The sequence below is a fragment of the Molossus molossus genome, unplaced genomic scaffold, assembly GCF_014108415.1.
Source record: "Molossus molossus isolate mMolMol1 unplaced genomic scaffold, mMolMol1.p scaffold_m16_p_2, whole genome shotgun sequence".
In the NCBI taxonomy this organism is placed as follows: Eukaryota; Metazoa; Chordata; class Mammalia; order Chiroptera; family Molossidae; genus Molossus; species Molossus molossus.
The window spans coordinates 116,745,275-116,765,389 of record NW_023425355.1 but is presented as its reverse complement, the minus strand read 5'-3'; the positions used below and the strand labels follow the sequence as shown (position 1 = coordinate 116,765,389).

At 36.9% G+C, this 20,115-nt stretch overlaps 1 protein-coding gene across 1 annotated transcript in view; it reads left to right on the top strand.

Moving 5' to 3' along the window:
• OTC (ornithine carbamoyltransferase) overlaps window positions 1–20,115 on the top strand; it is a 63,184-nt gene that overhangs the window by 32,556 nt on the left and 10,513 nt on the right. Inside the window, exons 5-8 of the mRNA XM_036271314.1 lie at window positions 8,918–9,071; window positions 11,210–11,332; window positions 17,950–18,003; window positions 18,084–18,233. Of these exons, the coding sequence (XP_036127207.1) occupies window positions 8,918–9,071; window positions 11,210–11,332; window positions 17,950–18,003; window positions 18,084–18,233 (481 nt within the window). The remainder of the gene's footprint in view (window positions 1–8,917; window positions 9,072–11,209; window positions 11,333–17,949; window positions 18,004–18,083; window positions 18,234–20,115) is intronic.

Genomic DNA, 20,115 nt, shown 5'->3' with positions numbered 1-20,115 from the left:
CTATCAAAAGTATGTTTTTTGTTACAGCTGCATAGTATTCTATTGTGTACATGGGGTACAGACTGACAGACCTCAGAAGAGGGGATGTTGGGGGGGGAGAGAAAAACCACAGAACTTATATGCATGTATGCATAACCAATGGACATAGACAACAAAGCTGGGGATGGGGTGGGGGGATGGGAAGGAGGATGTCAATGGAGGAAAAGGGGGAAACATCTGTAACAAAAACAAATTGATAAAAATAATTTTTAAAAAACTATATTTTTTGAATAATATGATTTTTCTGGTTATTACAATAATACTCCTTTTGGTAGAAACTATTAAAGATATTTTCAAAATATAGACAGAACCACCAATACTGCCATCATCTAGAAATAATCAAGATGGTTTATCTCCTGAACCATCTTTCCATTTAAAGTCCTATGCCATGCTTCTCTCTCTTTTTTTTTTTTTCTAAACAGCAGCAGAAGAGATGATGGGGGTAGGGAGAAAATTGAACACACTTTAAACATTTAGGCAAAATGAGTTGAATAAATTTTTAACTTTTCAATTATTTTTAATTCTAATATTGGCTATTAAACATCCAGAGGAGACTGTTATGTGTGAGAAACTTTAAATTTGGGTAATTTAAATTTTGCAAAAGCTGTTTTGCTACCATTGTGGACAGAAACCTAAGATTGTCTGCAAAGTTTCAGGAATCCACTGGAAGGCAAACAGAATTTTATATTTTCAATGAGAATGAAAAGAGACCAAATGAAAAGTCATTACACAGCCAGAGACTATTTTTAACTTGTCAAGCTTTCATTCATAGCACATATAACACAGCTTTTACAATGTTTAAAGCAGGGATTTTAAATTGATGTAGAGCTATAGAAAGCCCAAATTATAGTTAATGTGCCTATAAGTCCAGCTCTATTTACAGAGTTGTCATTTTTTCCAGTGAAAAGGCCTTTTATATTTCAAGATGTTTAGTAGTCTAGAAGAAGAAAAATAAGAATAGTGGTTTCTCCATGATTTGTATCAACTTGAAACATAAAGTAGAAATCAACATCATTGACAAAGTAAGATGAACTAATGATCTACTTAAATGTCTTTAATATCTCTGTTTTCCCAAGTGATTCCAATATGAAAACAACCTGGGAGATGCTCCTCCTTCCCCACATTACTGATTCCACTTCACATTCACCTTAACCTTCCATGGCTAAAGGAGGATTGCAGTGGTATTTTCTTTCAAGTTTGTTGTGGTCCCTTTTGCCCATTGATGCTTTCATGTCCAAGGGTTTTTTGTGTCTTTAGGAATATTCCCTACTCTACTTTTTTTACAGTCCAATCTGTTAATCTTATGAATTTATCAAACATGTAACATTCCTTTAAACATAAAATAGCAAACATTCCTCAGTGGTTCTTAAAGTGTGCTCCCCAAACCAGCAGCATAAGCAGCACCTGTTAGAAATGCAAATTCTTTGGAGCTCCAAACCAGACCTAGTGAACCAGAAACGTGACTGGCTGTGTTCTCACAAGCCCTCCTGGTGATTCTGATGAATGTTCAGAACAATTGCTGTAAACACTCACATATTACTTATCCAACCAATAAATCAAGTACATATTAAATGAATAAAACAAGTTTCCTTAGCCATTTAAACATGATTGCAAACTTAATCAAATGGTTAACATTTAACTCAATCACAAGCCTAACATTTTAGATTTCCTTGAATGCTCTAAACATTTTAAAAAGAAAAGATACACATAAAATATCACTTTGATTATTGAACTGATTGATATTTAACACCAAAACTGGGCATAATATTGTTAATATCATAGATTTAATATTGTTTTACATTTTTATCCCTACTTTTATTCTTATTCTTACATAGTTCTGGAATTTAAACTTCTATATACTGCTGGGTTGTCTGGAATTCTACAAGAGACTATTTTTATACATTTTCAGGGTTTATGTATGTAATTTTGCCAGAATGGAAGAAAAAAAAAATCATCTTCGTAGGCAAGGAATGCAAGTTTAGCAGATTGCTGACCACTTAAGTTTGATTTGGTTTTGAGAACTGGTTGCTAAATTCAAGATGAATTAAACTCAAGCTGCTGGCTACTAGGCTGAATATATTTTTATCACATAGTTTTCACTTTTCATCATGGGCTCTATTTTGATTTCTGATTGCTGCTTTAATAAATTACCAGAAAATTAGTGACTTAAAGCAACACAAATATATTATCTTAAAAACTTCTGGAGGATAGAGGTCTAAAATTAATCCACAGGCTGTGTTCCTTCTGGAGGTTCCAGGAGAGATTCCCATTCCTTGCCTTTCAAACCTCCAGAAGTTGCTTACATTCTTTGGCTCATGGTTCCATTCCTCCATCTTCAAAGCCAGTAGTATAGCTAGCATCTTTTCTCATTTCTGACTTTCTCCCTCTCTCTTTTAAGGACCATTGTAATTATATTGGAGCCACCCCAGGGTAAACTCCCTATATCAATATCCTTAATTTAATCACATCTGCAAAATTCCTTTGCCTTGTAAGGAAACATATTCATGAGACCTGGGGATTAGGATGTGGGCATTATTCTGTCTACCATAGAATCCTTATTCCTGTTTTTCATATAAATTTTGAGTTTTTAAATGAAATTAAAAGATGAGGTATTCTTTAATTTTTATTTGTTTTAATCTATGGCAGTTACATGACACATTATAATATTTTCATGATATATAGTATTAACCTGGCCTAATTTAAATATTTTAAAATACATGCCTTTTCCAATGGTATCGTGTTATACTTAGTTGGATTATCAAGGGGTTTCATTCCCAGAGAGATAGGCAAGCGAGACTAAACATTTAGATTTCTTTAGTACAGTTAACTGAGTTATTATTTTGGAATGAATGGCTGTATCGTCTCTCTTTTTGGAAATTATATATGACAACTGGTGCTACTGAACTGCTGGACTCCTACTTCACTTTATATGAGACAACAAATGTTGCCTGGCCAGTGTGGCCCAGTGGTTGAGCATGCACCAAGAGGTCACCAGTTAAATTCCCAATCAGGGCACATGCCCAGGTTGTGGTCCTGATCCCCAGTGGGGGGTACGCAAAGGGCAGCCAATCAGTGTTCTTTCTCATTGACATTTCTATCTCTCTCTCCCCCTCCCTTTCTGTCTCCCTAAAATCAATAAAGATAAAAATATTAAAAAAAATAAACTCATACCTTGTTTCATTTAATGATTTTTATTACTATAAATGATCACAACTTGACAATGGGATTTCCTTTAAGTTGATTCTTTTTTTTTTTTCTTTTAGCACTGTCCCTGCTATTTTTAAAATCACTTTCGCTTCCTGGTAACAACAGGGTGTTACAGACCTATATTGATTTTATCCTGCTCAAGGAGATGAAATTGACTATCCTCTAATGTTTTCTGATTTTGTTTGTTTGTGTGTTTGTTTGTTTGTTTGTTTATAACAGTATTAAAACCAAAATCTGGGCACTTATAAGAGTTCAATTGGTAACAGATTATAGCTACTGCTACTTCTATGGGACTGCTGTTAATAGTGACTAAGATGAAAGAAAAACACTTCTTTTACAAGTGTATAAGATCTCATTCTTTTCAGTAAAACACATCATGTTGTTATTCTTTACTTTTCTTATAATATGGGATTTCAGCAACTACTAAGAATTTCCTCCTCTTCACTGACCCACTGTTCCATCCATCAGCAGAGTATACCCTTCTCCTCCCACCTCCTTTCTCTCTATATATTTTCTAAGACAGTGGTTCACACTGAAATAACGTGGGGAGCTTTAAAAATATTGATGTGAATCCCTCACCACAGCTTCTGATTTAACATTCCAAAGGACAGAATATGGCATCAGAATTTTTTATAGCTCCCTAGGTGATACTAACATGCAGCCAACTTGAGGACCTCTTTTCTAGGAGGTGTTGAGCTACCTCAATAAAGCAAACTATAGAGGTTCCAGGGATACCAACTCCACATTATAAACAAAGGAAGTAATTGCATGCTTGCCTTTTGACTGCTTTACTTTGAGAGCTATTGGGATTGTTCAAGGGAGGGAACCACAATGCCCTTTTCTTTTTAATTAATTATTTTTGTTACAGATGTTTCTCCTTTTCCCCCCACTGATTCCCCCCTCATCCCTCCCCGCCCTGTCCCCAGCTTTGTTGTCCATGTCCATTGTTCATGAATATATGCATATAAGTTCTGTGGTTTATCTCTCCCCCACCACCCCCTCTTCTGGGGATTGTCAGTCTGTACCCCACTTATACTACAAGGCCACTGTAATCAAAACAGCCTGGTACTGGCACAAAAACAGGCTTATAGACCAGTGGAACAGAACAGAGAACCCAGAAATGGACCCAAGATAATATGCTGAATTAATATTTGACAAAGGAGGCAAGAGCATACAGTGGAGGAAGGACAGCCCCTTTAATAAATAGTGCTGGGAAAATTGGACAGCTACATGCAAATAAATGAAACTAGACCATCAACTTACACCCTACACAAGAATAAACTCAAAATGGATAAAAGACTTCAATGTGACTCATGAATCCATAAAAATTCTAGAAGAAAATGTAGGCAACAAAATTTTGGACATCATACACAGCAGAATTTTCACTGATACATCACCTAAGGCAACAGAAACAAAGGAGAAAATGAACACATGGGACTACATCAAACTCAAAAGCTTCTGCAGAGCAAAAGATACAATCATCAAAATGGAAAGGCAACCCACTGTATGGGAGAGCATAATTGCCAATTAAACATCAGATAAGGGGTTAATTTCCAATATATATAGAGTGCTCATACAACTCAACAAAAGGAACACAATGCGCTTTTTTAATCATCTTGAAAAACTCACATGTATAGCATCGATGTCTCCAATTAGTTCCCTATCATCTCCATCTTTCAGCTTCATCTTTCTTCATTCTTTCCTAAACTTGTGCTAGTTACTTCAAGGTTCTCAAAGATCTCAGTTTCCTCATCTATGAGGTTAAGATAACTTTTATGTGCCCTGGCCGGTTTGGCTCAGCGGTTAGAGCGTTGGCCTGCAGTCTGGAGAGACCCAGGTTCGCTTCCCGCTAAGGGCATATACCTTGGCTGCAGTTTGTCCCCGGCCCTGGTTGGGTTGTGCGAATGGCAACCACTCGATGTGTCCCTTTCACGTCGATGTTTCTCTCTCTCTCTCCCTCCCATTCTATCTGAACAAAATATCGAAAAATGTCCTCGAGTGAGGATAAAAAAAAAAAAAAGATAACTTTTATGTGTAATATATACAAAATCTGGCAAAACTCAACAAGAGTTGACAGCCATGGCCTAGCTGCCTACAATTATTTAAGAGGCTACAGTAGAAGTAAATTTGTTTTTCTGAGTGAGATTCCAGAAAGTCAACTGCAATAGTTAATCCAGATTTTCTTTATCCTACTTGTATACACTTTAAAGAGTGATGAATATTTAAAGAAATCCTTTGGGGTCCAACACCCCTCTCATAGGATTTTAGGGATCATAAAATCAACTAATTCTTCTGAAACAGGGAATTGAGTAAAAAGACCCAGACTCTACACTATTTTAGGAGCTTGGGCCTCTGTAGTTTAGTAGGTCTTCACTTAGTTTTGATACACACCCAAGTTTGGGAACCATTGCCTTAGGCTGTCCAATAGGTCAGGGTAGCTGATTACTCTAAGGAGTGGGCCTTAATGGCAGGGAACTGGAAAGCACTCCCTGTTAATGAGATTACAGAGAAAGTCTCTGTCTTTCTGGGCTGCCATCTCTTGGTTTATTTGTTTTTTATTTTTGTTTTTGTTTCTGGTGGGGGGGCGCGGTGGTGGCACTGGTTAAATTTCTAAGAAAAAATGGATGGTACTTTAAAAAATATGGTGTCCTCAATTTCTTCTTTATCAAAAGTCTCACACTTTGATATACAAATGAGTCACCTGAAAACCGTGTTAAAATGTAGATTCTGATTCAGTAAATCTGTGTTGGGCCTGTAATTCTATAGTTTGGTGCTGATACTGTTGATCTGAGGAATGAGTTGTTTGCCTTGGTTCTCAACATTGGCTGGACATTGGAATTTTTTGGAAAGTTTTAAAAAATACTGACCTCTAGAGAGTCTAATTTTCTGACATAATTAATAGAGATTACGGCCTGGGCATCAAGAGTTTTAAAATCTGTCCAGGTAACTTTCATGTACAGCAAAATTTGAAAACCCCTGTCTTAGTTAACCATTAAACATGATGTGTTTACAAGAGAAACTATATAGTGGCTCCTTTATTCAGCTCTTTCATGCTATAATATACAATATGCTTAGATAGTTTAGAGCACTGGATCCCTTATCCTGACCCTTCTACTGATGCCGTGCCACAGGAAGTTTTCATCAGAACAGGTCAAATTAAAACGAAAGAAAGAAAGAAAGAAAGAAAGAAAGAAAGAAAGAAAGAAAGAAAGAAAGAAAGAAAGAAAGAAAGAAAGAAAGAAAATATGTAAATTTCATAAATTAATTCTATTTGAAGAATAATTCTTTGAGATTAGGCCATCCACACCTTTTTTGGTGTCAAAATGCCCACTTATTAAGTGGAGATACTAACAAATTATATGTATTTATCAGCTTGTTCCTCATGCCTGTAATTTACTAAACAAAAGTTGGGAATCTTATGTTGATCTCCATATGTTTTTGGAAATTTTGCTGATCCATGAAATCTGAAAGTCTGAGAACTATGGGTATGAGAAATCAATGAAAGCTTGAAAAATCTGAGTCTAGAAAATATTATTATAAGAATATAGTTTTTAATCTTTGATTCTCTAATCCCTGGGAGCAAGGAGTTTTTTAGTGTTCCTTACATTTTACAAGTATCAACAATTTTCTATAAACCAAGTAAATAATATGTCTCAGATATATAAGAGGGTCTAATTTTCCAAATATACAGGGTGGGCCAAAGTACATTTACAGTTGTTTGCATGAAAAATAATACAATAATTAATCAATAGTAATATAAGAATAAACTGTGTTTTACATACTCACAATTATAAACCTACTTTTGTTCCACCTGTATATGATTATTAAAATACAAATTTATGAAGACTTAACTGAATACATACCAGATTTTTTTTCCTTTTTTTTTTTGACACAGTAAAATCTACTCTTTTTTGATCTCTTACTATGAACAAGGCATCATACCATGCATTTTATATAAATTATCTCAGGTAATCCTAACAATGACCCAATGGGATAGATATTGTTATGGCTTTACAGATGAAGAAACTAAATCATAGGTAAATTAAAAAAACATGTCCAAAGTCACACAGTAAGTTACAGACCCAGATTTAGAACCCCAGACTAACTGGATACCTTATAATCATGACTCTATGTTTAATATAACTACTATCATGAGAGGATTTCCATAAATTTTGCTGTTAAGAGTAGTTTCTTAAAACTAAAATGATTAGAAGCCTCTGTTGTGAGGGTTTCCCTTAAATAATAACAACAACAACAACAACAACAATAAGATTTTAAACAAAAAGCGATTCTTGCTATTTTTGTAAGGCTGAAGCTTTAGCTGAGGGACCACCATTATTATGACACGTGGAGAGATCTTAAAATTTGAATCTCAGGCTCTCCTTTCAGATTTGTATCATCTACAAATTTGAGGCCATGTGTTGTAATGGTAAGAACTGGACGTTTGTGTTAAACTGGCTTTGATGTGAATATGAGCTCCTCCAACTTAATTAGCTGTGTGATTCAGGGCAAGTTACTTAAGCTCCCTGTGTCTCAGGTCCTTCAACTATAAGATGAGATTAATAATATCTATCTTTCTATGGTTTCAAATTGTGGCCATGATTTGATTTGTGTTGCTTTCTTGGTAGAGTGTGTGTGTGTGTGTGTGTGTGTGTGTGTGTGTGTGGTACAATTGATGTTGAACAATTTCTGTCTTTTGCAGAGATGCTGATAGATATGCAGAGTGCAGGGACAAGGGCTAAATGCCTTCTCAGGCTCAGCCTCTGCAAGAGTTCATTGTTGGCTAGGTCAGTACAAGTGCACTGGAAGGACTTAGACATGCAAGAGATGTATTTGGGAAAACAACTATAAAGCATTAAGGAGAGAGAAAGCAGAAGTAACCAGGGAGAGCTTTCAGAGGGTGATGCAGGTCTGACCCCAGTGAAAGGAGAGGAGGAAGGAACGGGTAGGATACAAAGAACTTCAGTCACCGTGCAGCTCTGAGAAATTCTCGGCCAGGCTGATGAGGAGCCCTACCAGAGTGCTTATCAGAAAAGTCTTGTGTCAGGTAGAATGGCCCAGCTTTGGTGCCTCCACCATGCTCAGTCATTGGTGGGAACAACCTGAGGAAAGTGGGGCCTCAGCAAGAAAGCTGCAGTGGATTCTGAAGGTACAGCAGCTGGGGGTTATGAACCAATGACACTCCTCCTAGAAGGTTCTCTCTTGTAAGGCAATCTGTGTGTACACTTCTGTGGTTGCTACACTGGTACTTTCCATTTTAAAGTGAAAATATATACTTGTCTGTGGAATGGTGCAAAAGAAAATTAGCCACATGCCAGGTCATTAATGTTTCCTTGTACATCTCGTTTGTGGTCTTATCTCTTTTAACTTTACCAACTGCTACTTATTAATCATAATTCATCATTATGACTGCTAGTCCCACAATTGATTTCTCATCTCTGTAAAAAATAGTAAAATCAGTAGCCACTGTTTAAGACATCAGTGGAACAACATCTGGCTTCTGTGATGACATGTTTAATATTAGCTTTTAAATCTTTTGTGGTGATGGGTAGTTGTAACTTAGGAAAAATTCTAATTTATCAGCATTTCTTTTTACTGTTTAAGATTCTATATTAAAGAAGGAATTATTATGCATAATTAACTTAAATTATCTTTTCTTGGTTTGCTGCAGTGTGTTATCCAGCATGACAGATGCAGTGTTGGCTCGAGTGTATAAACAATCAGATCTGGACATCCTGGCTAAAGAAGCATCCATCCCCATTGTCAATGGGCTGTCAGATTTGTACCATCCTATCCAGATCCTGGCTGATTACCTCACGCTCCAGGTTGGCTTATTTCCTTGCCTTATACAAGAGCAAAATCAATAAATAGTTCTTGGCTAGCTCTAAATGGAACCATTTCAATGATGGTATTGGTGTTTTGTTTTCATATATCATCTTGGCAAAGAATTATAGCATATGCTTGTATATTAGATATTCAAGGAACAGGGCATTGTTAAAAATATTATAAGAGCCTTCTGTTTTCAACCCAACTCCCAGCCTCTTTTACCTCTCTCTCATCCCCTGCTCTTTCAATCATTTTGCTTTTTGGTGCCATATTTAACATGATGGGTGAATAGGGAATGCTGGAACATACAGAATAAAAAAGCTTTATGTAATCCTCTATACATCAGGCCCCGTGGCTTGGGAGTGAAAACTGGTGGAGTGTACTTTGAATATTCAAAGATGGTCAATTACAAAATCACTTTCTGAGAAGAAGGCTATTTCCTATCATTTTAGTAAACTGCTAATTTAAGAATGGAGTTAAGGACATGGAGAATACATAGAATTGAGGCTCAAATTTAGCCATGTACCCCCAAATTAGGAACTTGAATAACTTTGAAAGATTTATCTTGTTTGTTTTGTCACAGCCAATCTATATAGTTTTGCAACTGGGAATACTGAAAACCATGGTTTCTGTGCCTATGGACTATTCTGGGGAGACAGAAAACTGGATAGGTCCATATTCCTCCTCATTTGAATAAGCTATGCACATATAAATGTGAATTAAACTCAAAATGAAACTCATTGGTGATGAGGATAAGATTCATGCAGAGAGAATGATACAACGATATTAGATACCAAGTGGCAATTTGTGAATGTGGCTTTACATATATGCCAGATAACTGAATGCTTTGCCCTGGGGCTTTATTATTACTAGATTATAAATTCATTGAGGGACAGTGAAATATCCTATTTATCATATTGTCCCCTGCAGGACCTGTTGCAATGCCTTCATATAGACGATCCTCAAAGTGAGAGCTGAATGAATAAATAGGAGCCTATTAAGAGCATGGAATCTAAATTATATGGACCCAAATTTAAATCCTAGCTTAGCCACCCAGTAGTTCTGTGATCTCCAAATTGCTTAGCTTTTACCTTTTTAATCTTATTTCTATATATAACCTACAGATACTTCAAGAAAAATAAAACAAACAACCATATGCCCATCATACAGTTTCGTCAAATCTTATTTTAGACTTTTTTTGTTGATTTTGAATAAAACATTACCGATAGAATTGAAGCTGACCATGTAACTCTTCCTAATCTCATTTCCTCCCACCCCACAAGGTAATTATGATCCTGATATCTGTATTTATAATTCCTAGGCATGTGTTTATAGTTGAGCTATACATGCCTATATCTGTAAACAGCTAAGAATATTAATGGGCATGTTTTTCAACTTTATATACATGGAAACATACTCAAGTACCATGCTACACTGTTCTAGGTTCACTGTATTTCCCTTTCTTTTCATGTCTTTTTTTTGGTTAATCCTCACCCAAGGATTGTTTTTTTCTATTGATTTTTAGAGAGTGGAAGGGAGGGAGGGGGGAGAGAGAGAAAGAGAGAGAGAAACATTGATGTGAGATACATTGACTGGTTGCCTCCAGGGACTGGGGCCAGGGACTGAACCTGCAACCCAGGTACGTGTCCTTGACCGAGAATCAAACCCATGACCCTCTGATGCTTGGGCCCACATGCTAACCACTGAGTCATGCCAGCCAAGGCTCTTTGCCCTTTCTTATACCAAGAAATGTAAGCTCCATAAAGGTAGTAATTTTATTCTCTCCTTTGTTCATTGTTATACCTACAGAGCCAAGGAAAATGAACATAGGTGGTGCTTCATTTGTTGAATGAATGAATAAATACAGCAAAGATTCAAATTTTAAAAGTTTGAAAATATGAGTATTTATATGAATTCATATGCTATCTTGGTTTAAGATATCTGGCAATTTTGCTATTTTTTGTGGTTATACATGCATATTATTTAATTACTCTGTGTAATTCAAAAAGTAGCTTAATCATTCCAAAAAAGTATTCAAATTGGGATAAAGACTGTTTCTTCTATTTTAACCCTAATATTTGTTTCACATAAGTGGATTTCCTGCCACATATAACCTCCTTCATCCCTTTCCTTTTAGGAACACTATGGCTCTCTGAAAGGCCTCACTCTCAGCTGGATTGGGGATGGGAACAACATCCTGCACTCCATAATGATGAGTGCAGCAAAATTCGGAATGCACATTCAGGCAGCTACTCCAAAGGTAGGGAAACTTTCTGCCTTGAAACTAAACCCCCCTCCTTAAATCATCCCCAGATGCAATTACCCAGTGAAAACAAACCTCTATTGCATTCAAAAGCACCAGTGAGGACATAACATTTAGGTTATGTTACCAGCTCTACTGTTATAGCTATTTGGCATCTGGAGTGCCCAATTTCCCATCTCTATAATAAGAGATAGTCTTGGCTGATGCCTTTCATCTTATGAGTCTATGTAAAAGCAGGTCTGAATTATCCCCTCAAATGCCCTGAAACAAGCCATTGTGATGACTGGCATCCTTGTGTATTGCTACCACAAAGGCTGAAGAAAGCAATAAAATCCAGACAGTATAGATTTCACAAGGCACAGCTAGAATGCTGTCATTATTCTAATACAGTAGTCCACCCCTTATCCATGGGGGATTTGTTTCAAAATCTCCAGTGGATGCTTGATAACATGGAGAGAACCAAACTCTATATAACACTGTGTGTGTGTGTGTGTGTGTGTGTATATATATATACACACACATATATATATATATATCTCCATGATAAAGTTGGCCCAGTAAGAGATTAACAATAATTAATAATAGAATAGAACAATTATAATATATAATAAAAGTTATGTGAATGTGACATCTCTCTCTCTAATATCTTATTGTAGTGCACTTCCCTTCTTCTTGTGATGATATGAGATGGTAATATTCCTACATGATGAGATGAAGTGAGGTGAATGAGATAATTAAGTAAAATAAGGCTTACCTGAACATAAGCATTGGAATACCTTGACAGTTGATCTGGTAACTGAGGTGGCTGCTCAGTGGCTAAGAGCAGGCAGTGTATACAGCATAGATATGCTAGACAAAGGGATGATTCATGTCCTGGGTGGGATGGAGAGGGATGGTGCAAGATTTCATCATACTATTCAGAACAACACAAAATTTAAAACTTATCAATTGTTTATTTCTGGAATTTTCCTTTTAGTATATTTGAACAATGGTTAAATGTGGGTAACTGAAACTGGGAAAAATTAAATCACATATAACAGAGGATTACTATACTACAGTCTGATAGAAAAATGTCAATTTAATATGAAGGTCACAGTAATAGCATCTATACCAGTTTAGTGTTTTAAACTCAACTTGAGGGACTTGTAAGCTTTTTAAATCTCAGTCCCACATGGCTGTGAACCTGACTCCCACATCCTTCCTATGTTTCAGCTAATCTCTCATAGAATATATAGGAAGCAAGACTTCTTTCAGAGGTCCAAAGTGATCCTTCTAATATATAATGAACTGATAATAGTTGTTTCTCCAAGAAGGGGAACTGGGAGGTTCAAGAATAGAGGAAAGAGGAAGATTTTCTTTTCATGGTATATTCCTTTATATGATTTAAAATTTTTAAAATGTAAATGTTTTACTTATATAATGACCTAAAAGCATAAATAAATACATCAAAATAAAAAGTGTAGATCTCCCTAGGACAAGCCCTAGATTAAGATACCCACAGCCTCAAACAAATAAATTGGCCTTTTAGAGGATAAAAATTAAACCTTTAAAAGACTCGTACACAAAGCAGTCATGAAGGACTTCCACAGAATCTTTTAAAAAATCCCATCTCTACTGAATTGTTCTCTCCATTATGTTTCTCACTGAACAATAATATTTTATCAGGAGTCTTTTGAAGGGAAAAGTAGCCTGAATAGAAACCATTTCAGAAACAAAGTAAAAGATAGAATTGAACCCTTCATTAACAATGACTATTCACAATTATTGTACACCAGTGTGTTTCTAATCAAGCATGTGTTTGTTGTTATCTCAATAGGCACTGCTATGGTTTAGTCTGATAAGCTAAGACATTTAGAGGTAAATATGTGAGGTCTGAAAATTCCTCCCAGCTTCTGTTTCTTGAGTTTGAGATGCTTATTTGCCAATCATTGAGAACATAAATTTGATAATGTCGATTAATAACTGAATTTCTCCAGCAGGAAATATTCCAGTCCTTGAGGTGTTCATGCACTGAATCTTCACCCCCACCCTCTATCAATTTCTTGGGCCAGGTTCTCGAAAAGAAGACCCCCCATGACGATTTGTATACAAGTGATTTATTAAGAAAGTACTCCTAAGGAAAACCTGTAGGGGAACAGGGGGAGCAGAAGAAAGGGAAGAATCTAAGCAAGAATGCCAGTTACAGTGACCAACCATCATGGTTTTCCCAGGAGTAGAGATTTCTGGGGACATGGGACTATCAGTGCTAAAACTGGTAGAGTTCCAAGCAAACTATAGTGCCATGTCAGGTACAGTCTCACAGAAGGGAGCTTCTGCTTGATCCCACAAGTGCTCTGGAGTGTAAGTTTTGCCCCAGAATTTTCTCAACGTGGGGAAAGGAAAGCAGGCTTTCATCCTTTGAACCACTTCTTTCTTGGTCAAGAACAGCAAGGATTGGTGTGGTGCCAAATCTCCTGGCACTTTTGGCAGGAAAAGCAGCTAGTAGCCCAACAGTCATCTTCTGAAGAAGAGTGAGCACTCTATTAGAAAAGCACATTGAGATGAGGAGAGGGAACAAAGCTATGAAAAGGGGCCATCTGTCCCACCCTGTGTGGCTCAGTGGATTGAGCGTTGTTCCATGAACTGAGAGATCCCAGATTGATTCCTGGTCAGGGCGCAGGCCTGGGTTGCTGGCTCGATCCCCAGTGAGGGGCGTGCAGGAGGCAGCCGATTGATGTTTCTCTCTCACACAGATGTTTCTCTCTCTGTCTCCCTTCCTCTCTCTCTAAAAAAAATCAATAAAAGCCTTGGTCGGTTTGGTTCAGCACTTAGAGTGTTGGCCTGTGGTCCAGAGAGACGCGGGTTCAGTTCCTGCTAAGGGCACGTACCTCGGTTGCAGTTCGACCCCGGCCCTGGTTGAGTCGTGCAGGTGGCAGCCACTCGATGTGTGTCCCTTTCATGTCAATGTTTCTCTCTCTCTCTCCTCTCTCTCTCTCTCTCTCTCTCTCTCCCCCCCACTTCCTCCCTCCCTCCCACTCTATCTGAACAACAACAACAAAAAGGAATAATGTCCTCAGGTGAGGATAAAAAAAAATCAATAAAAACATATTTTAAAAAAAGGGACACTCTGATGGCATCCATGTAGCGCATCAGCATTTTCTGCTACATCCTACCAGAACAAAACAAAACAAATTGCTTTTCCCTAGTACTCTTGCTGGACCAGTTTTAGTCAATGCACCCTGCTGCCTTAATTTGCAGGAGCTAACAAATTACCACAAACTGGTTGGCTTAAAGCAATAGAAATTTATTGTTTCTGTTTGCTCTAGAGACTAAAAGTCCAAAATCAAGGTGTTGGAGGGCCACACTCCCTTTGAAACCTCCAGGGAAGGATCCTTCCTTGTCTCTTCCCATTTCTGGTGGCCCCAGGCATTCCTTGGTTTGTGGTTGTATCACTTCAATCTCTGCCTTATCTTCTTCATTTTTGCCTGTGTTTCTCTTTACAAATGTCCCTCTTTTATGAAGATAGCAGTCATAGTAAATTTAGGCTCACCCTGATTCAGCATGATCTCATCTTAACTAATGACATCTACAATGACCCTACTTCTAAATAAGATCACATTCTGAGGTCCTAGATGGTAATGAAGTTTTTGGAGGACACTATTCTGCCTGATATACTTGCCATAGAAGAAAAAGCAGGCCAAGGCAATAGCATGTATTGGAAGCCACCCCATTATAGTAAACGTTGGGGACTCAGAGAGATAACTTACAACAATCTTCTTTTGTTAAACATGAACAGAAAGGGCCAGGTCTGACATGTGCTTAAGGTGGTGCTTCTCTTTATCAGAAGAGTTAGCACTCTCATTAAAAATCTAGTTTGAAAAAAAAACACTGTATTAATGAGAACTATTACTGCATTTAGTTTTTTACAGATAAAACATACATTAACAATAATTGTTCCCTGCTATACAGTGTTTTTTAAAGGGATTTATTTGGTTAGAGGAATATGATTTAAACATCTTATTGCATGTCAAAGATGTTTTATCATCATCAAAGAAAAAAATTCCAATATTACAGAGTAATTTCAGTATTGTTCTTATGCAGAAACTCATTTAAATGATAAAGAGTACTAAAACCTGGTTAATTCTTGGTGCGAGTAAGAGTTTTAAAATGTCTTCTGGAAAGTCTGATAATGTAGAAGTTGTTCCATCAATTTATAAGCAGACCTATTTCCTTTAGAGATAGAGCTAGGAGATTTATTGTAAATTTAAGAAGCAATAAAAAGTTTCCAAGGCCATAATTAATCTGTTTCCCCATTCTTCAACCAAGAGTAACTTACTTGTTCAAGAAAACATAATTTTGTCCTTGATTGTAAAATTGCTCCATAAACGATTGATGGTAATGATTTTAACATCATTCTAAGTGAATATTTAGATTGAACTGGGTTTGTTAATCAGCTTCTTCCTCTGGTTTTAAGATTTATGTAAAGGCCAATGAGTGATTTAGTATTGAAAGCTAAACTGTGAATGAAGAATTCTGCTTCGTACTCTCAGTCATGGCCCAGTGCACGCAAGGTTGGGTGATTTTCTAATTTCCAAACCTCTCTGTTGGTTCCCTAAGTACTTATTGATTCTTTCTTTAAGAATAATTATGCTTAAGGAGTATAAAAACCTGCTCTTCAAAGAAAAGGCTAAATTTTCAGGGCAGGAGGCACATGGGGTAATAGCCAAGTCTCTTCATTTATGTTTACCAGTATGAATGGTCACAATATTAGTTAGTAAATTAGCAAACCTTTATAATTTACCTTCCCCAAAGCCCCATAAACAAAGCTTTAAATGTATGGCTATTTGAAGGGTAGTAAAGCTGCTAAAATGTCGGTAGCCATCATCATCAACATCTAAATAGTTTCTTTCTTCAAGAATTTTGTAATGAGAGAAGAAATGATGGTAGACAATCACGTGCAAATAAACACAATTTCAAATGAATAAACGTGAACATACCTGTCATGTATTGAGATTCCTGGAAAGCAGATTGTGTGACAGTATCTTGTTCAGGATATTTATTAGGGCATGCCTTTGAGATCAACACCTGTGGAAGGGAGGAAAAGGAAGCAGGAGTAAGCATAGGGAGAAAGGAAGCTGTGATGCAGGCCTAACAACAGCCTCTGCTGACCTTATGGAGAGTGATAAATCTGAGATGGCCATTCAGAGCTGTCCTGAGTTGGGAGGAAGGAGTGAGGTTTTCATACCCTCCCATCAACCAATCATGGAATGTAGGTTGCCCTAGAAAGGTATGTGTGGGAGTTTGAGTGCCTCAGCTCTCTTCATGTTTCAGCAGCATGCCCACCAGCTGGGGGGGTGGGGGGGAATCCTTTATTCATTAAGGGGAATCTAGGTGGCACATCACAGCATCCACCACAATGCCATACTGAGAATTTATAGAAACCAACTCACAATCAATGCTAAGAATTCAGGAAAATGGGAAGCATGAAGGAAAGTGGGAATAATTATGGTGTTTGGACTGACAAGACCCATATGGAAGGTGCAGAGGTGAAGCTGGGCAAGTGTTTTGACAAAGGAGGAGCTGACATGTTCCTTTGAAGATACCCAGGAGGGGACAAAATGGGAGGTGTTCAAGGGTAAAAAGGGAACATTTTTTGATGACAAAAAAAGGGAAAGACATATGCAAGGATGTCAATAAGATTGGCTTTCCTGCAGCAAGATGTTGAGAAGAATTAGACAGAAGCAGGGGATGTCAGTGGGGAACCTTGATACTCTTAATCAGCTTCAATTTAAGAAACAAAAGTAAACATTGAAAGTTTCAGAGAAAACAATTCTTGCTGTAAAGTACAGAACAAATAGGAAGCAGAGGATGGAGGCAGAGGAGCTACCTGTTCAGTCTGGAATAGCATGAGTGGCTTTAGTTGCTCTCATAATGTCCCGTCACCTAGAGTTAAGACTAGGGTGTGCAAGTGAGGCACCTGATGGTGCAAAATTTGTGTTTGCATAATCTTCACAATGAGCACCTCCTTCAATTCTGTGCCCTAGGCACCTTGCTTTCCCAACACTCAGAACATTTGTTAATGAGTGCAAAAGAATAAGATGTGCATATAAGTCGTTAGTATTTAGCTGGGGTGGTCAGGAAAGGTTTTTCTCAGTAGGAAATATTTGAGCCGAGACCTGAAAGTGTTATCTTCATGGACTGGGTGTGGAAAAGCATTTCAGACAAAAGAGCATTGGGGAAAAAAAAACAAAAAAAAACGTCTCATGGAAAGACTCTGCGACAAAAATTCTTAAGGTTGTAGAATTATGTATGTGATCCTCTGAAGCTATTAGAGGAACAAGAATCAGTGCTACCAAGATCTAAAAAGCATCCTATTCCATTTCTTTATGACTAAAGAAGTCAAGACAATAAAAGAAAAATGGGGCAATTTGTTATCTTTTCAAATTTCAAAAAGCACTATTAAGGTTTGATCAAGTTGTAAATATCATATACTACTGAACATAGTTGCTCTACAACTTAAAGCAAAAAAAGGGAAAAAGCGTGGGAATACTGTTAAAAAGAATACAATGCATATGTAAGAAAGTATATATATAGTAAAATGACCTAAATAACAGTTAAATTCTTCCCCCCTGCAGGGTTATGAGCCGGATCCCAGTATAATCAAGTTGGCAGAGCAGTATGCCAAGGAGGTATGTTCCTTATATATGAAATTATTATTGCCTTTCTCTGTCCCATGAAGTTGTTTAATTGGCATGCTTGTATATTCTAGAATAGTACCAAGCTGTCGCTGACAAATGATCCATTGGAAGCGGCTCGTGGAGGCAATGTATTAATTACAGACACTTGGATAAGCATGGGACAAGAAGAGGAGAAGAAAAAGCGGCTCCAGGCTTTCCAAGGTTATCAGGTTACAATGAAGGTACAAATTGATGCCTCTCTGAAGGTTCATAAAGTCCATTCATAAAGGCCAGAACCATCTAATCACTCATTTATTTTTGGGAGAGCAGACTGTCCTTTCATTCCCTATGAAGGACTCACTGACTCTACACCCTAGAGATTTATCTTCTCCTGAAGATTAGCTTTGTCCTTTAGAAATATACTTTTGTCCTCGTTGAAGAAATTTAAAACCCAAACAGAAGAAAGAAGCAATATTTTTCCTCTCACAGCAATGGAGTTGTTAGAATGCTTTATGCTTTATGTGTTTAGAGACATAAGGTTACTTCTGTTATATGCAGATTCTTCTGATTTCTTCTCTAAGAAAAGCCCCATAATTATGTTTTTCAGGCTGGTCCTTGACTCTGTTTTCTAAGGACTCAAGTCCAGTTGAGTTTTGCTGTCTCCAGGGCATTCCCAGGGGAGTCTCATCTGATGGGAGGCCTTTCATGAATATCTGAAGCAATGCTTCTCAATCTTAAACATGCCTTAGAATTGCCTGGAGGAGGTATTAATACCAGCTGGCAGGACCTCACTCCCATAGGGATGCTGCATCAGTAGTAGGTCAGGGGTGGGACCCAGGAATTTGCACTTCTACCAAGTTCACTAGTGATGCAATGCTGCTGCTCTAGGGTCACACTTGGAGAACCACTGTTCTGGAGGAAAACCCTAGAAGTCAGGTGGACATTGGGATTTTGTCAGCAGAGCAAATAATCTGTTTTAGTGCAGAAAGAGATTAAGCAAGTATAGTAGATATGTTATTGATAAAGTAATATATAAATATAAGCTCCTTGTTTATATATGTCAATAGGACAAAGTTTGCAAAATAAAAAGTAAAAATGTCTTTTTCCCCTCCCCTTAACATTAACTATTCCCAGAGATAGCCAGTGTTTATCAATTTGATGTGTGTATTTACATATACCTATACAAACAACTATTGATTTATCATAAATGGTATATTATACATATTATTCTGACTTACTTTTTCACTTAACAAATTTTAGATTTTATATCTTTTCTTTTAGATATTTTTCATTGCTTTTAATGGCTGCATAGAATTCCAAAGTATTAGTGGACTATATAATTCACTTGAAATGTTTCATGTTAATATAGTAGGCTATTTTCAATTATCTCCATTACAAACAATACTACAATGAACATCCTTATATATATATTTCTTTGTGAAAATATTACTGGAGAATAGATCCCTAGATGAAGAATTTCTGGGTGAAATGGCACATACTTATTAAGACATGTGAAATACTGCTAAATTGCCCATCCGAAAGGATTGACAACTTATAGTCGTTCCACAGTTTCTCCATTACGGTTATTTACATTTTTAATTTTAAAAATTGGCATCTCATGCTGTTTAAAATTTGTATTTCCCTGATGACTAATGAAATTAAACATCCTTTTTGTGTTTATTGGCTATTTCTATGTCTTTTTCTATAAACCACTATCATATCTTTTGCCCATTTTCTATTTCTTTTGCCTTTCATTATTGGTTATAGGAGTTATTTATATATTATAGCCAAGCCCTTGTCATATATATGGCAAATATTTTAATGGAGAATTTTTATTTTTATTGAATTTTTGGGGGTGACATTGGTTAATAAAATTACATAGGTTTCAGGGACACAATCATTTTTTGTTTGTTTGTTTGTTTGTTTGTTTACTTGTTTTGGTTAATCCTCATCCAAGGATATTTTTTTATTGATTTTTAGAGAGTGGAAGGGAAGGGAGTGGAAGAGAAAGAGAGAAGAGAGAGAAGCACTGATGTGAGAGACACACATTGATTGGTTGCCTCCCACACAACACCAACTAGGGCTGGGGATCAAACCTGCAACCCAAGTACGTGCCCTTGACTA